Below are 15,102 nucleotides of genomic sequence, written 5' to 3' on the forward strand. Positions count from 1 at the left end.
GTCGGTGGCAGCAAACTGGCATCACCCACGTGTTGCTGCTGGTTTGTGGCGAAGGATGCTGTAAGATTATGGGGTGTGAGGCGGATCTCTGTGAGTTCGAGGCCAGCCTGGTCTACAGAGCGAGTTCCAGGACAGCCTCCAAAGCCACAGAGAAATCCTGTCTCGAAAAACCAAAAAAAAAAAAAAAAAAAAGATTATGGGGTGTGGCGGTTTGACTAAGAGTGGCCTCCATTGGCTCATATGTCTGAATGCTGAGTAAGAGGGGGTGGAACTCCTTGGCAGGATCAGAAGAGTTGACAGGTGGTCCAGTGTCTGTCTCCCTCCACCTGGCTGCCTATGGATCAGATACACTAGCTCTCAGCTGCTTCTCCAACCCCATGCCTGACACCACACTCCCGCCACGATGAAAATGAACTAAGCCTCCTCTGGAACTGTCAGCAGTCACCCAACTGGGGTGTCTGTTTTACAACAGCCGCCTTGGTCATGCTGTCTCTTCACAGCAGTAGAACAGAGACTCGGGTATACAGACAGAGCAATGTCAGTAAAGTGCTTGTCGTGCAAGCATGAGGACCTGAGTTTGGATCCCAGCACCCCTGTAAAGAAATGATCCAGGCACGGTGGTCACAGACCCCTAGTCATGGAGCTAGGGAAGGGAGATGGGATCTTACCAACGTGAGTATTGGCTGATTCACATCTCCACTGACTAGACTCCCGGCTGACCTGGAAGGGCTACTTGGTTAGAAACCATGCTGACTGGAATGTCCTCTGAATGGTGTCCCTACCGACTTGAACCCTTGCCAACCAGTGTCCCTGGTGCTTAGAGTCCCCACTGCCTGGTGCCTCTATGACTGCAGTCCGCACAGACTGGTGCCTCTCCTACCTAGAATGCTCCGGACTGTGCGACCGTCCAGTCTGCTTATTTTGAGTTCTTGTTTCTCCTTCCTTCCGGTAATGGGGAGGGTTAGATTGGGTGGGGGAGGTGAGCACACAAGGCTTTATCTCAGCGCAGTGCTGCCAGTTTAGAAAGGGAAGCAGGAACTCAAATGGGAAAGTGGAAGCTCTGAGACACTCCGCTGCAGCTCACCGCCGACCAGGAGAGGTCCGAGTGTCACAGCAGGCTGGGGTGTCATTGAGAGACTGAGAGATCTCCTGTGATGAGCAGGTCTCAGCAGGCAGCCGTAAGGCTCACAGGGCAGAGGTAGACAGGAAAGGGAGGGGTGAGTCTCGGGGGCTGAGGCAGGAACCAGCCTCCCTCAGGCTTACAGTGGGAACTTGGAGGTCTTAGATGCCCTGTCTTTTCAGGTCTAGGACAGCAGCAGTCTTGGCGGACTCTTCAATCTTCCTATGAAGTCTGGGGGCCTGAGAGGCTGAGGGTGCAGCCCGCTGGGAGTCAGACTGCGCAAGCTAGGATGTGGGTGCTCTCAGTCTCAGACCGGAATTGGTTGGGCGCGTGGGACAAGAAAGGCCTGTGAAACCTGGGGAGAGAAACAAAAAGCTGGTTAAAACTGGGGGGAGCTTTAATCTGGGTCACTGCTCTGGTCCCCTTCCCTCGGGGTTGCGGAGGGAGCTGGGAAAGGGTGTGGGAACCCCAATGCCTAATTCAGGCCCCCCTGCCATGAATTCCTGGCTGCTGGGCTCTTTTATCTGTTGCACATGTGAGGTTCCCTTCTGCCTCTGTGGCATGTGTCCCTGATGACTGGACTACCCCACACTGGAAGCCTGCGTCCTGGGTGAACCAGGCCTCTGGGCTGGAAATGGGAGACGCAGAGCAGCTAAGGCTCTTTCGTGGTTCCATCCTACAACTCCGTCCCAACACCGTGACTTCAGGATGACCGAGGTCTGCATCCCCCAGCCTAGTCACTTACATTGCAAGGATATAGGTGAAAGGGGACTGGTGGACTTTACCATACAGTGTTGAAGGACGTGATTTAGCCATCCCACGGTATCTAGACCTAGCCCTTCCCCACACTTTACCCTGTAAGTGCTCACATCTATGATCTGTCAGTTGATGGCAGAAATTAATAAAAGCAGAGATACAGCTGAGCATGGAAACGGACCTGGGCTACACATCTCAATTTTCTATGACATTCACTTTGTCCCTCATTTCTGGGGAGACACTCTGTTCCGCCATCCACGAGGTTTCTTCTGTGATGGGAGGCAGCAGCAAAGCTTCAATAGACGTTGCCCAATCCTCCCTGGCCACGCCTTCCATTCGCTGTGTTGTCTGGGACTTGAGGCTGTACCCTCGCTATGGTCTAGCTCATTGGGGAGGGGCTTCTCCTCACATAATGTGATGTTTTTTCTGTGTTCCCCTGGAGGCTGGTTAGGGAATAAATGTCAGGGGCGGGGATGCCACACAGATGAGCTGTGCCAAGAATATGCCAAGAGTAGAAGCAGAGAGGGTTGTCCTGCTCAATGGCACTCCTTTTTCTGGGCTGTTGGACAATCTCTAGCCTCTGGTTTTTTTTTTTTTTGTTGTTGAAGATAAGATTGTCTGAAGGGCAGGCTCACTGGCCCTCCTCCTCAGAGGCAAAGGGAAAGTGACAGGATCTGTGGGTGAGTTGAAATGTGTCACCGCTATGCCCCTGAACTTGGAGTGGGTTGAGCAGCCACGTCCCTGAAGTGCCTGATAATGCAGTAAACAGTATGATGCCATTGTCTCATCAAATGTCCTATTCGACAAGGCCTCTCTTATATCTTGGATGTTGAAGCCAATGTTTGCCACGGCCGCCATGATAGCAGGGTCCGGGAAGCTTAGGGTTGTCTCTTCATTGTGAGTTAACATGCTCTCACGTCTTAGCCATGAGTGCCTTTTGATTTTTTTAAACTGTTGGCCTCTGGCTGGAGTTGACAGTGTCTGATGAGGCCCTGTAGCTCGGTGGAAAGCTGGTTTGGGACCTCATACCTCCCTGGTTCCCCCTGCTCCCAAAGCTCTGAGAAGGTGCGTGCTGCAAATGGGAGTGTCCCTGTGACCGTGAAAAAACAAGAGGACTCCCAAGGTCCGAATGTCTACTTTAGGGCCATCGTATGGCACTCCTAGGGAGAATTCAGGGGCACCAAAGTGGAGTGTCCCTCCAGGCCCATCAAGCTGCTTCCCAGGCCTGACCTTGGTCCCCAAGCCAAAGTCGATGATGTTCACTTTTCCAGAATGGTCTACAACAATATTATCAGGTTTCAGGTCTCTGTGGACTATGCCATGGTCTTGATGGTAGCCCACGGCACCTGTGATTTGGCGAAGTAGTTTTCAGGCCTCATTCTCCTGGAAGCCTCCAGACTCACAAACATGGATTTCACACATGAGAGCTGCAGAGTCACTTTAAACAAATAGTGGACAATGGGTTTGTGGTGCTGAGAGCCATATTCGGGACCTGGTGCATCCTTCTTCCCTGAGCCACACCCAGCTTTTGAGCAGAGTGTAACTCCCTGGGGAGCACAGAGGGGATGGCTGGCCTTTGACTGCAGTCTAGAACACAGACTCTCAAGGACACATTGCTTTCGACCTTTACAAAGACGTGGGGCCTCAAGATATCCAGGAAGGATGTTTTCTACAGACTGAAACTAACTGCAGACACAGCACACTGGTAACAGACCAGCCCACCGGAACTACACTGGGTCCTCAGGTAGACACTGCTGGATTCCTCCCAGCCCAGACACAGGCCCTGACTCAGAGAGGAGACGGTGAGAAACGGGACAGGACAGGTCCTGTGTGGACCCTAGCTGGATGGTTAACATTTGCTAGCATGCCTTAACACTTGCCTTAAGGGGCCTGTGAGTCTTAGCAGGACCACGGGGGACAGTGTCGCTCCTATCACAGAGCTAAGCAGGAGTCAAGACTGCAAAGTGAGAATGAATACATGGATCTCACTTCCTTGCTAACCCACAGTCTGTCCTCGAGCGGGACGTAACTGTCACCCTGTGGGGAGTCAGGGTGAGACCCAGATGGTGACTCTAAATGAAACCCCTAGTACTTTGAGAAAAGGCACCCAGAGAAGGCATATGTTAGCAAACCAGCCGCAGCGTTACATGAGATCAGCGCCCGCTCTAGTTTCACTTCTGATGCTATGGAAAATACCCTGACCAAAAACAAACAAACAAACAAAAAAAACCAAAAAAACAACAAAAACAAAACAAAGAAACCAAGTTTGGGAAGAAGGTTTGCTTTGACTGACAAGTCCACGTTACGTGGACTCATTATTCTTCCCACTGTGGGGAAGTTGAGGCACGGATTTAAAGCATTACACCCACCGTCCCACCGTCAAGACCAAAGTGAGAATGAATACACGGATCTCACCTCCTTGCTAGCTCTCAGCGAGCTTTCTTTGTTCTTATACTGTTCAGACCCTCCTGCCTAGGAAATGTTGCTACCCACAGTGGGCTGGGTCTTCCTGCATCAATTAACCATCATTATAATCCCCGCTGGCATGTCCATAGGCCAATCTGACCCAGGCAAATTTTCGTTAAGAGTTTCTTCCCAGTTGACTCTAAGTTGCATCAAGTTGAAAGTTAAAATTAACCAGCATAATGCCCTTACGCTCAAGGCTCATGGATGCTCCCGGGCTCCTCCAGCCACAAGAAAACACAGCTTCAGGTTGCCATCTCTAGAGCGGGAAGCAGCCCCCCAGCCACCCGGGTCTGCAGTGTCTCAATCTGGGTTTTATCCAGAACTGTGAGCCATCAGGCTTTGCCTCCTCAGACGTGAGTGCTTTGTCTATCCGCCCAGATTAACCAAGACAACAGGAAGAGACGACAAGTAAACAACAAATTCACTGTTAACCACTGGCAGTGCCCTGTACCTGGGAGTTTCTTCTAGGTCTTCACAGGAAGCATTTTCAGACTCCCAGGAAGAAAACCCAAACCTCCCGTCTTCAGCAGCTGCTCTGTAATGGGCCGGTCACTGCCGTGAGGCGCTGGGATCCCTGTCCCGGGCATTGCTGGGAGTGTAAAGGTGATACAGCCCCTGGGGCAGCAGGACAAAGTCCTTGAAACGTTCAACAAAGAATTGCCGTGACACAGAAATTCCACGACTACCTGTAAGCAGGGCTACAGTCTTCCCACCCACGCTCACACACGAAGGAAGGTTCACAACAGCCCGAAGGCAGGGGCGGCCCAAAACTCAGTCAGTCTGTGGGTGCAGGAACGGATAAGCAAGGCGCTATTCGTTCTTTGAAAAGGAATACGCCACCTCACAGGTGCGCTCTGCGGATGCCACGCCACATAAAATCATGACACGCCGTAGCCCTCCATTTGAGGGAGGCGCGGGGTGAGAGAGAGAGCTGGATTTGGACAGAGGGGAGGACGCGGTTCGGGGACCAGTGAGGAAGGGAGGTCGTGTGTGTTTTCAGGGCACGAGTTTCTGTTTACAGGAGGCAAAGACGCAGAGCCGGGTGAATGTGCCCCAGCCTCCGAAATGACGCAGACACGCTGCAAATGACGCGTGATGTCATCGCCTGTAATGGATGAGGCCTCTGGAGGGGGGACCCCAGCGTCCATTGTCCTCATCCAAGCTCAAGGGCTCTGCCACCCCTGCATGTTGGCCCCTCAGTCTGCTCTGCGCTGCTCACTTTGGCTTGGAAACGACTCAGGAGAGACTGCAGCCCTGCCCCTGGGACCAGCAGAGGGCACAGCCACCGTCCCCAGCCACAGCTAAAGCCCTGAGACCTGTTGTTGATGACTGCCCCTGCTTTCCTTTTGGGTCATCCCCACTCGGACGGTTTGCAGGGAGGCTAGTCTGGAAGGCGCTTCCACAGTGAATCCGTATGTGACTCATCAAATGTCCTCAGAGACAGCTGTCCCGACCCTGGGCGAGAGAAACCCCCTTTTTTTTCCCAGTGGGAGAGATGAAACCAGGCAGGGGCATCATAAAGTGTGGTTACCCAAAGGGAATGGAGAGACTTTGCTTCAAGTGAACTTTACAAGGCTCTCATCACCGAGCGTGGGTTGTGTGCCGGGTTCTGCATGAGGACTTGGTGGCTGAAAAATAAAATATCCCCAAGGCCCACAGACTGCATGGGAAGTCAACAAGGAAGACAGAAGTGACATTTACTGAATGGTTGAGACATGACTGGCTTTGCATAGCAAACATTGGGTGTTGTTTAATCCCTACCGGGATTCCTTGTAGATGTTATTTTCCTTATTTTGAAGATGGGTACAGACAAAACGTTCTGGGTCCCAGGCCACAGAATAGAAGAGATGGAGCAAGACACTATCTCCAAGATCTCCGGTCCATCAAGCCAGCTGTTCTTAGTCTGGGATACACATGAATAGATTTAAGGTGGGGGGGGCTTTGCCAATGTTGGGCCCTACCCCATCTGGTCCAGCTGAGCCGGACTGTCCCTGCCTGGCTAAGGCACCAGGGTTTCCTCCTCTGTGGCTGCTGTGGGGGCAGAAAGCATTAGGACCCCGAGGGCAGGAATGTTGTACTGAGGATGCCCCAAAGACAGCCCAGCTTACTGATATGCAGGCAGGAGCAGAGGCAAGGGTTGGCAGGGCCAGCAGCACCAGAGTGAGAACAGAGCCCAAAACTGGGAAGGCTGGGGTCCTGGGCCTCCCCACACCTGACCAGCCAAGCTTCCACAAAGATGGGGATGAACTGTTTTACAGCTCCTGTCACTGTAGATAACAGTAGTGACGGTTCAGAGGACACCATTCCCCGGGGACACTGAGTCTGAGAAGTACTGTTGCACAGTCCCCATTCCCCGGGAACACTGAGTCTAACAGGCCACCCTCGTCTATGGGACGGGTCTATCCTTCTGCACAATGTCTCAGATGGGTCCCAACAAGGAATCTACCAAGCAGCCAGGGAATCCTGTGAGTAGACATGGTGTTGCCAACGCCATCGGCTTTGCCCTCAAGCAGGGCACACAGCAGGATGCCTATGTGAATACCACGGCCATTGCAAGAACACCCACCCCGAGTAGGCAGTAGGTGCCCCCCACAAGCATTGTGGGGGATCCTTGTTCTTAGCTGCCTTCCTAGAGATGAGCATGGCAACAGAGGTGAAACTGTGAGGGGAGTGCTTTCAAATCCTCCTGCTCACCAGCTGTCCCTGGCCTGTGAGCTCTGGGACTGAGGTGACACCAGTCCCATGCCATGGACTGCCAGCCTTTAGGTTCCCCTGGGGCCTTGCTTCAAGCACCGTTCCAAAAAGCAAGTGCCTTTCCCCAGGACTAAGGTGAAGCTGTGGCATCGCTCTCAAAGGGGCGGGGGGGAGACTTCAGGCATTAAAAGCTTAGCTAGAACTTTTTTTTTTGAGGCAATCACCAGCTATTTCCTACAGTGAAGGAGGTAGCTTGCTGAATTAACCATCTTTGACACTCCATAAAAACCTCCAAAAATAAAACAATTTTATAAACAAATAAACAAACAAACAAACAAACAGAATGTGACCTGCAACCTCTCCAGAACCTCGGGCTTTGCTGGCTTCCTTTGTTCTGGACTCCGTGGTGGGTACGAAGAGAGCAGTTTCTCACACCGGAGAGCCTGGGCATGGAAATCGAACATGACCCAAGAGACCAGACGGGGCTGGGGCAACACCAGCATTCTCCTCCGCTGACACAGCCCGTCGGAATCTTCCCATGTGGATTTGCAGAAGTGCTCAACCTCTCCTCTCTCCGCTCGGCAGGTCCATCTGGTCGACCACCATGCAAGGGAGGACAGGATCTGCCCCAGGGTGATGCAAGCCTGCCACTCCACAGCGTGACAGAAGCAGGAGAGGAACCCAGGTGAGCCGGATGTGCCACAGCCCTGGCTGACTCTGTGTCTGCGTCCTTGGAGTGTGGTTTCTCCCTTCCGGCCCTGAGGTTGTTGGGTTGTTGTTTAGATTCAAGGCGGTTCCCGAACAGAGGGGAGTCGAGGGTCCCAGTCATCATCAGGAGTCAGAGTCCCTGTGGTTGGAGCTAGCAGGCTCTGCCGCCTTCCTCCAGCCTCGAAGGCTTCTGAGCACCTTCCGGTACGAGTGGGTGAAGGCCTGGTTGGAGAAGCAGTAGATCACTGGGCTCAGAGCACTGTGCAGGCAGGTGAGGCTGCCAGCGACGTCGGAGGCCTGCACCAGGGCCTGCTGGACACCGCAGCTCTCGGATTCCCGAAGGACGTGCGCCAGGGCTCTGGCCAGGACGCTAGGCAGAAAGCAGAGCGCAAACAGCAGGAGCACCATGGCAACCAGCGCCCTGGCCCTCCGGAGCCGGGGGTTCTTGTCAGATTCTTGGAGTCTCTCCTGGAGGGTCCTGATGAGCCCAGTGTTGCAGAAGAAGATGAGGCCAAAGGGAAGCAGGAGTTGGAGGAAGAAGAGAGCCTCCTGCCAGGTGGCGCTGGCCCCTGTCTCTCCGGTGGGGTAGAAGCTGGGGCAGTCGGTGGAGTTCTGCAGAGCCTTATGAGTGAGGAGGTTTTGGGGAGTGAGGGCGATCATGAGAACCCAGACTAGGCTAGAGATGCCCCAGGCTGCCCTTGGAGACAGCAAGTTGACTCTGAGCCGTGGATGTACCACACGAAGATACCGGTCTAAAGCCACTGTCGTCAGGAAGGCTACCCCCACACCACGGCTGAAGGCCAGCAGGAAGAGCAGGACCTGGCAGGGTGCCCGGCCAAGCTCCCAGGTCTTGCCCCTCAGGTAGAAGACAGCAAGGAGTGGCAGACAGGTGACCAGCAGCAGGTCAGCCACCACCAGGCTGAACAGGTAGACGGCATAAGGCTTCCACACTCTGAGACGGTAAAAGAAAGTCCAGAGGGCCACGGCGTTGCCCGTAAGGCCCAGAGCGCACTCCACTGACAGCGCGGTGCCCACCGCCGTCTCCACCACAGTGCTGGCAGCTGAGCAGTTGGAGTGCGCCATGGGCCGAAGCGAGAAGAGAAATGCGAGGAAGCCTAGCCTCACAAAGCTTCCTCTGAGAGAAAAAGAAAATGCCCTCCCCCCGCCACGGAGCAGACAAGTTCTGCGTTCAGTGGCAAAATAATACAGAAACGGTAATGGAATCTGGTGCAGGGAGACGCAAACTTTGTTTGGGGAGAGATGGGGGACAGGGGAAGCCCCAAGTCTTGCCCTGTTTTGTTTGCCCCCGAGAAAGGGGAAGCTGTGCTATGCTTCGTGTCGGGGGCTCTGAGACAGGGCTGCAGTGCTCTGAGAGTGTTCAGCGAACAGAGCTGAGCCCTAGCCACTGAAAAGGGAACTAGAAACTACTGACAACACGAAGACTCCTGTCCCTTTGGGCGTTTAAAACAATGGCTGAAGCGGGCAGATGGTTCTGCAGTGTGACCGTCTCACAAGGGAGATTGAAGGCTGGCCCCCTATCTTAAATAGCGACCTTGGCAAGACCCCCCCACCCCCACCCCCGAGTGTGGTTAGATTTTATACGTGAGGTCAGACCTGGCTTGCCACACTCACTTGAAAGAGTGTTTTGGACTCCCTGGCTATTTACAGTTGAATGTTTTCATTTATTCTTCCATTCAGTCGAAAGTGTGTGTGTGTGTGTGTGTGTGTGTGTGTGTGTGTGTGTGTGTGTGTGTGTTGGGGAGGAGGGGCAAGCTTTCTGCTAAGACTCCTCTGGGACACTTACACTACCACCTGGATAGGACCTAGAACACTGGGGGGCTTGGGCCCTGCAAGCCAGGTAAAATCCTCCCGTCCATTGGTTCTACACTCTGCCCCGGGACTCAGCACTGGACAAAGCCCCATTCCTGCGTCTGGAGCCGAGCGCTGGGAGTCACGAGAGCTCATGAGCCGTGTAGATGCGCCATGGTCAAGAGTAGTGGAGACAGGGAGGTCGGTTAACGGAAGAGAGTAAGTAACACGCGAGTGGCTTTTCTTGGATTGTGAAATTCCCGTGTTTATTGGTTGGCGGGTGGGACAGGAGGGGACAGCAGCATTTCAGACAAGATACACCGATGTGGAGAGTCCTGCATAGAGGCCCTAGCTTCAGAGGTTCTCATTACCACCATACGGGAAGGGGCATGACAGTCCCCCCTCCCTCCTTTACTCTTAGGGACCTGTGGGCGACCCAGGACCCTTGAGCCCTCCAAAATTCCCAATGAATGCCAAGAGTCCCTGTTGCTGCTTATGGTGACTCCTTCCTAGGTCCTGGGAGTTAAGACACGGACATTGTGGGAGCCGCTTTATTCCTTCCTAGGTCCTGGGAGTTAAGACACGGACATTGTGGGAGCTGCTTTATTCCTTCCTAGGTCCTGGGAGTTAAGACACGGACATTGTGGGAGCCGCTTTATTTCTTAGCATGCTGGCATCGTCAAGCGTGATCTCTTTGCGATGTAGAGAGAAGTCTCATGGAACTTAGATGCTTTGTCTCCCGGAGGGCTGCTGCTGAGCGGAACCCACCAGCGGTGGCCTGCAGACCCGGGTATGGGCTTCAGCTCTGCCTTGCACAAGGAGAAGGGTTATTTTGGATGCTGAAACTCACCATCTAGAGCTTTAGCTTTAATATTTATGATTACTTTTTAGTTTAATGCTAATATGCTCGGTTGTAGGAAATACGGGAGTAAGTGAAGTGACAACAGAAAAATTCGTGTGTGTGATCTTGCCATCTAGAAATGTTGCTTGCTCCGATTCTGGCTGTCTCTTCTCACGGTCTCATCACAACGAACACATTGCGGATGTGTGTGTGTGTGTGTGTGTGTGTGTGTGTGTGTGTGCGCGCGTGTGTGCTGTGCAGTTTGCTCTACAGCTTCTCCACTCGATCTGTAACCCCATATACTTCTCCTCACTGGGGTCTTGTTAAATATCGTGAGCACTGAAAGGTAGAACTACCAGCACATTGCTGTGTGTGTCCATTAGGCTTGCTCTGCCGGTGATGAGGCAGTATGAAGAACTCCAAAACTGCACTTGTGTCAAAGGCTCGTGGCGGGGGGGGGGCGCTGTGTGTGTACATGGTGTTGATGCTTGTTCTTATAGGCCTTGTTTTTAATGACCTGTAAAGTTGACAAAGGGGATTTTATATGTATGTATGTATGTATATATGTATGTATGTATGTATTTTCTTGGCAGACTTACCAATCCAGGGAATTGAAGGAAGCAAGGTCTTTGCAGGACTGTGTCAAGGAACACATTAATGTGGGCCCCCTGATTCCCAGAGAGTCACATCCACCAGTGCGAGCAGCCTTTGGTCTGACCTCGCACTTGCAATGCGAGTCCTAGTCCAGGGAGTGGTCAGAGGCTATAGAAGGTACTATGTCACTTTGTCAGCAGCCTCTGGAGTTGAGACATGGCAGGTTTGTCTTTTACTCCGAAGGGAATTAACTATTCACCCTGTAGGAAGCTGTTCACTCTCATGCTCTGCCCACATGCTCTCCACCGCGAGGCCCTTGCGCCAAAGGATTCGGGGATCACCCACCCCTCACTTTCCTGCCTCTTAGGTTCATGATCATGCGTGCCCCATGGGTACCCTAAGCTGAACTTCTTGGTAGTCTGTCTCACGAGGCTGAGGAGCCTGTCCCCATTGCCGATGGGTGTGAGGGCAGTTTCTGAAGAGAACTATATTTTATCAGTAGAATATGCATCTCAATTTAACTCCTTTTGATCATGCTAAGACAGAAGCCAATCTCACTGAAGTCTTGTGTCTGGATCCAGGGTGAAGAGACACTCAGAAGAAAGGAGGCGAGCCCACATTTCTCAAGGTCTCCTGCCTTGGGCGTCTGTCCAACAGCTGTGCAACCAGTGTGTTGGAGAGGGTAGTCACACCATCCTTGGTATCTTACATTCTCAGCACCCATTTTTTTTTTGTTGTTGTTGTTTTTTTGGTTTTACGAGACAGGGTTTCTCTGTATTGTTTTGGAGGCTGTCAGTCCAGCCCGGCCTCGAACTCACAGAGATCCGCCTGCTTCTGCCTCCCGAGTGCTGGGATTAAAGGCGTGTGCCACCACCGCCCGGCCTCAGCACCCATTGTTAAGAAGGCATCCTTCTGTTGCATCTAGCTGGGACATGATAGTCATCACGGCTCCTCCATCATCAGACAGACCTGATGGAAAAGTCCTGTGTATATGTCAATAAAGCACTGTTGTCCAATAGGGAAGCAAGGTAGGTGGGACTAGGAGTCCAGGAGGATTCTGGGAAATGTAGTGAAGAGGCTGGTCGCCATGTGACTCCAGGGAGGAAGGGATGCGGCAGGAGTGCGTCCTAGCAAAGTTAAGTTCTTGTGAAATATATGAGTAATTATGGGTTAATAATCAAGTCAGACCTAGCTTCATAATTAATATAGCGTCTTGTGTGTTATTTGGGACTGACATGGCTCAGGGACCACCCTGGCGGGGAAGGCAACATGTTTCACACACACCCACGTAAGGACGAGGAGGAGCACCCCCCTTCCTGTCTCCAGCTCTTCCTGAAGTTTAGTGGCACCTAAGCTGCAAGGACTCAGAGAGCTCCACCCAGAACAGTAAGGACTAGAAAGGTAAACCCAGAAAGTGTCGGCTCTAGAGGAAGAGTCAGGAGAATCAGGGACTCAAGGCCAGCCTTGGCGGTGTCGTGAGTCTGAGGCCAGCCTGGGCTATGTGAATCCATTTCAACGAAAGAAGACAGAAAACAAGAAGAAAGGAAAGAGGGAGAGGATGAGGGGAGAAATGAGGAGGAGGAAGGAGAGGAAAGAGAAAGAAAGGAAAATCCACAATACAGAGGCCCCAAACAACAGTCTCCCCACCGCTATGTAGGTCAGAAGTGTAACGTGAGTGGCATCTCTGGAGTCCAGGGGTCAGAGGGCCCTGCGCTTCCGGAGTCTCGGGGGCAAATCATTCCTTTCCCTCCTGTTGGAGGCACCGCTGTTCCTCGCCTCGTGGCCCCTCCCCACCATCGAGCGAGTGTGCTCATAGCCTCCTTGCTCCCATCATTCCGTCTTCTCTCTGACTCAAGCACACTAGTCCCTTTGTTGGCTCTGCTCTGATCCCCCTCCGTTTATAAGATCCGTGTGGCCTACCTACAAGGGAAGTCCTCTTTTCGAGATGGTAGGTCAGGGATCAGGGTGTGGGCATCTCAGGAGACTAGTGGTCTTCCCACTGCAAATGCTACTCATGTACTATATGAAAACAATGGCTTGGCACCAAGCATGGTGACCTGTACAGCATTTGGGAGGCTGAGGCAGGGAAATAGCCATACTGTTTCAGCTGTGTGGTGAGTTTCAGGCCAGCCTGGACTACTGGGCTAGACCCTTTATCTAAACAAGCAAGAAAACCAGGCAAGGGTATCTGATACCTTCTTCTCACATGACAGGCTTTTTACTGATCACCTAGGCTTCCCGCCTTCCTCTTTCACTGATTTATATGCTTCTTCCGGAATCGTCTTTCGCAATCCACCGGTTTCGTGATGGCAAAATTGCAACAGGCCCTGTTGCTTCCCCTATCCAGTCTAAGACCAAGGGTCTCAATGAGATGGGAATAGCAGCTAAGCCCACTGTTTTTGTGTGGTCTGGAGAACGACCTAGAACAGCTGAGCTTTTGAATGAGTGAGTTTCTTAGGCGTATATCAAGCAGGAATGAAATAAGAAACAGAGAAAAGGGGTAGGAAAACATCATCAAAAAGCAGGTTGCTCACAACACCCAGCAGAAGTGACCGGAGTGGCCTAATTGATAGAGCAATCAGAAGCTAACATCATCGAATCGCGTCTAACGACACTCACTCCAGAAACCAAGTCAGGGAGTGGAGGGAGTCAGAAGTTTCTGGTGGACTCTGTCTGGGTCTGAGCTGCCCATGGCTGAACTTCTGGCTTTCCCATAGTAGACACCAAGGGATGAACAATAGTAATCCCTGCTGGGAGTGGTTGCCTTCGAAGGTGCTTTCAGGAACACTGTCCTCCGTCGTAGAGTTACGGGAGCCACCTCACCCCCAGACAAGAGGATTTGGAGTTCTCTCCAAAACACGCTCGGGCCTGATGCGGAGGTGGAATCTGCAAACTGGATCCCAAGGTCTTCTTTTAACAAGCATAATCCCCTGTCGTCAGATCAAATTGTCATCGCACGGCAGTCCACCCATGAAGTGTGCATTGTGGCACCCTCCAGTCTAGACCCGGAGCTCCTCTTCCTCAGGGTGGTCTCCTGGGATTGCTGTTGCTTGTCCCTCCTGGCCTTTTTGCCTCTCTGTACGCCCTCCCTTCTCTGACATTGCAGGTCTCTCTCACCTCAAGTTCCCCCTGCCACCCCCAACCTCCCCCCCCCTCGTCCACTCCCCCAAGCTTCTGTTCATGAGTGTCTAACCCTGAGCTCAGTGCAGCTCATGCTCTGTCCCTCTGGCTGCCCCTTTGTTTCCCAAGGTCAGGGCCGAGTCTCACATGAGAAGTTTCTCTCATCATGAGCTAAGACAGTGAGCAGTTTCTATTTCAAGAATTAAAAAAAAAGTCAAAAAGCAGAACAAAAGTCCAGGCATGACACTGGGCTCTTTCCATCTGACTTGTGGGATCATAATTGTTTCAGGACCAGTGTCAGAAAGCTCACCTTTGAGTCTGTTCCTCCCGCAGAGTAGGACAGAGTTCACTGCAGGTAGGGCTTGTCATCTATCTCCTTTCTTAAACTTAAGCCTACAGCGTTCTATGTCTGATATTTGCATCAAGGAAAGAGACCAACTCTGTTGCAAAGTGTTCAGGGTTCCCATCACCCTTTATGTGTGGCATTCCCTTAGCTGCATCCTGGAGTTCAGCACACGCTGCTCCTCCCTGGTTCCCAGTTGCCCTCCCCCTCCAAGAAATCTTGGTGCTGTTGTAGGAGGGTTCCATTCAGTGGATGCCTGTAATCGGAGCTCTAATTGGTCTAGATAATAAAAACCTTCATCCCACACTGCTCACGTGACCCCAGGGATCTGAGGAAGTACACTTTGGCTGATTTACTAATTTTCAGGCTTGATTAAATGGGTCATTTGTCAAATAAAGTACTTTTCAAACAGGAAAAGAAGCCAGGCACAATAAAAACTTGGTGCTGCAATCCAGGGAATACGTCCACCGAAGAGCCGGGAGGGAACAGAGTTCCCGTGTCCACAGCGTCACCCTACTGTCAGGATCACGTGCGTCCACACGTGGCATCTAGATCCCCATCGGGAAGCTGTATACACCCTTCAGCTGGCACTGATATCTGCAGCCTTTCTGGAGTCATCCTCAGTGGCCTTCCCAGAGTCGAGGCCAGAAG

The 15,102-nt window shown here is 52.3% G+C and overlaps 1 protein-coding gene and 1 long non-coding RNA gene across 2 annotated transcripts; one reads left to right on the forward strand and one right to left on the reverse strand.

The window, feature by feature from the left end:
* Window positions 1–971: 971 nt before the first annotated feature.
* Gpr31 (G protein-coupled receptor 31) lies at window positions 972–9,081 on the reverse strand. The gene is made up of 2 exons (XM_005088280.4): window positions 7,387–9,081; window positions 972–1,475 (listed from the first exon to the last, which is right to left on the reverse strand). Exon 1 carries the CDS (start codon window positions 8,825–8,827, stop codon window positions 7,868–7,870), a length of 960 nt encoding a protein of 319 aa, XP_005088337.1. The 5' UTR covers window positions 8,828–9,081; the 3' UTR covers window positions 972–1,475; window positions 7,387–7,867.
* Window positions 1,039–2,052, forward strand: LOC121144476. Its single transcript, XR_005881841.1, has 2 exons — window positions 1,039–1,198; window positions 1,303–2,052. It is a non-coding gene; the product is annotated as an uncharacterized LOC121144476 (long non-coding RNA).
* Window positions 9,082–15,102: the final 6,021 nt, after the last annotated feature.

This window comes from Mesocricetus auratus, unplaced genomic scaffold (assembly GCF_017639785.1).
Source record: "Mesocricetus auratus isolate SY011 unplaced genomic scaffold, BCM_Maur_2.0 Super-Scaffold_100018, whole genome shotgun sequence".
Lineage (NCBI taxonomy): Eukaryota > Metazoa > Chordata > Mammalia > Rodentia > Cricetidae > Mesocricetus > Mesocricetus auratus.

Excerpts from the sequence above, each read along its gene's own strand:
- Gpr31 (XM_005088280.4), bottom strand. The coding sequence starts at position 8,827 with ATGGCGCACTCCAACTGCTCAGCTGCCAGCACTGTGGTGGAGACGGCG.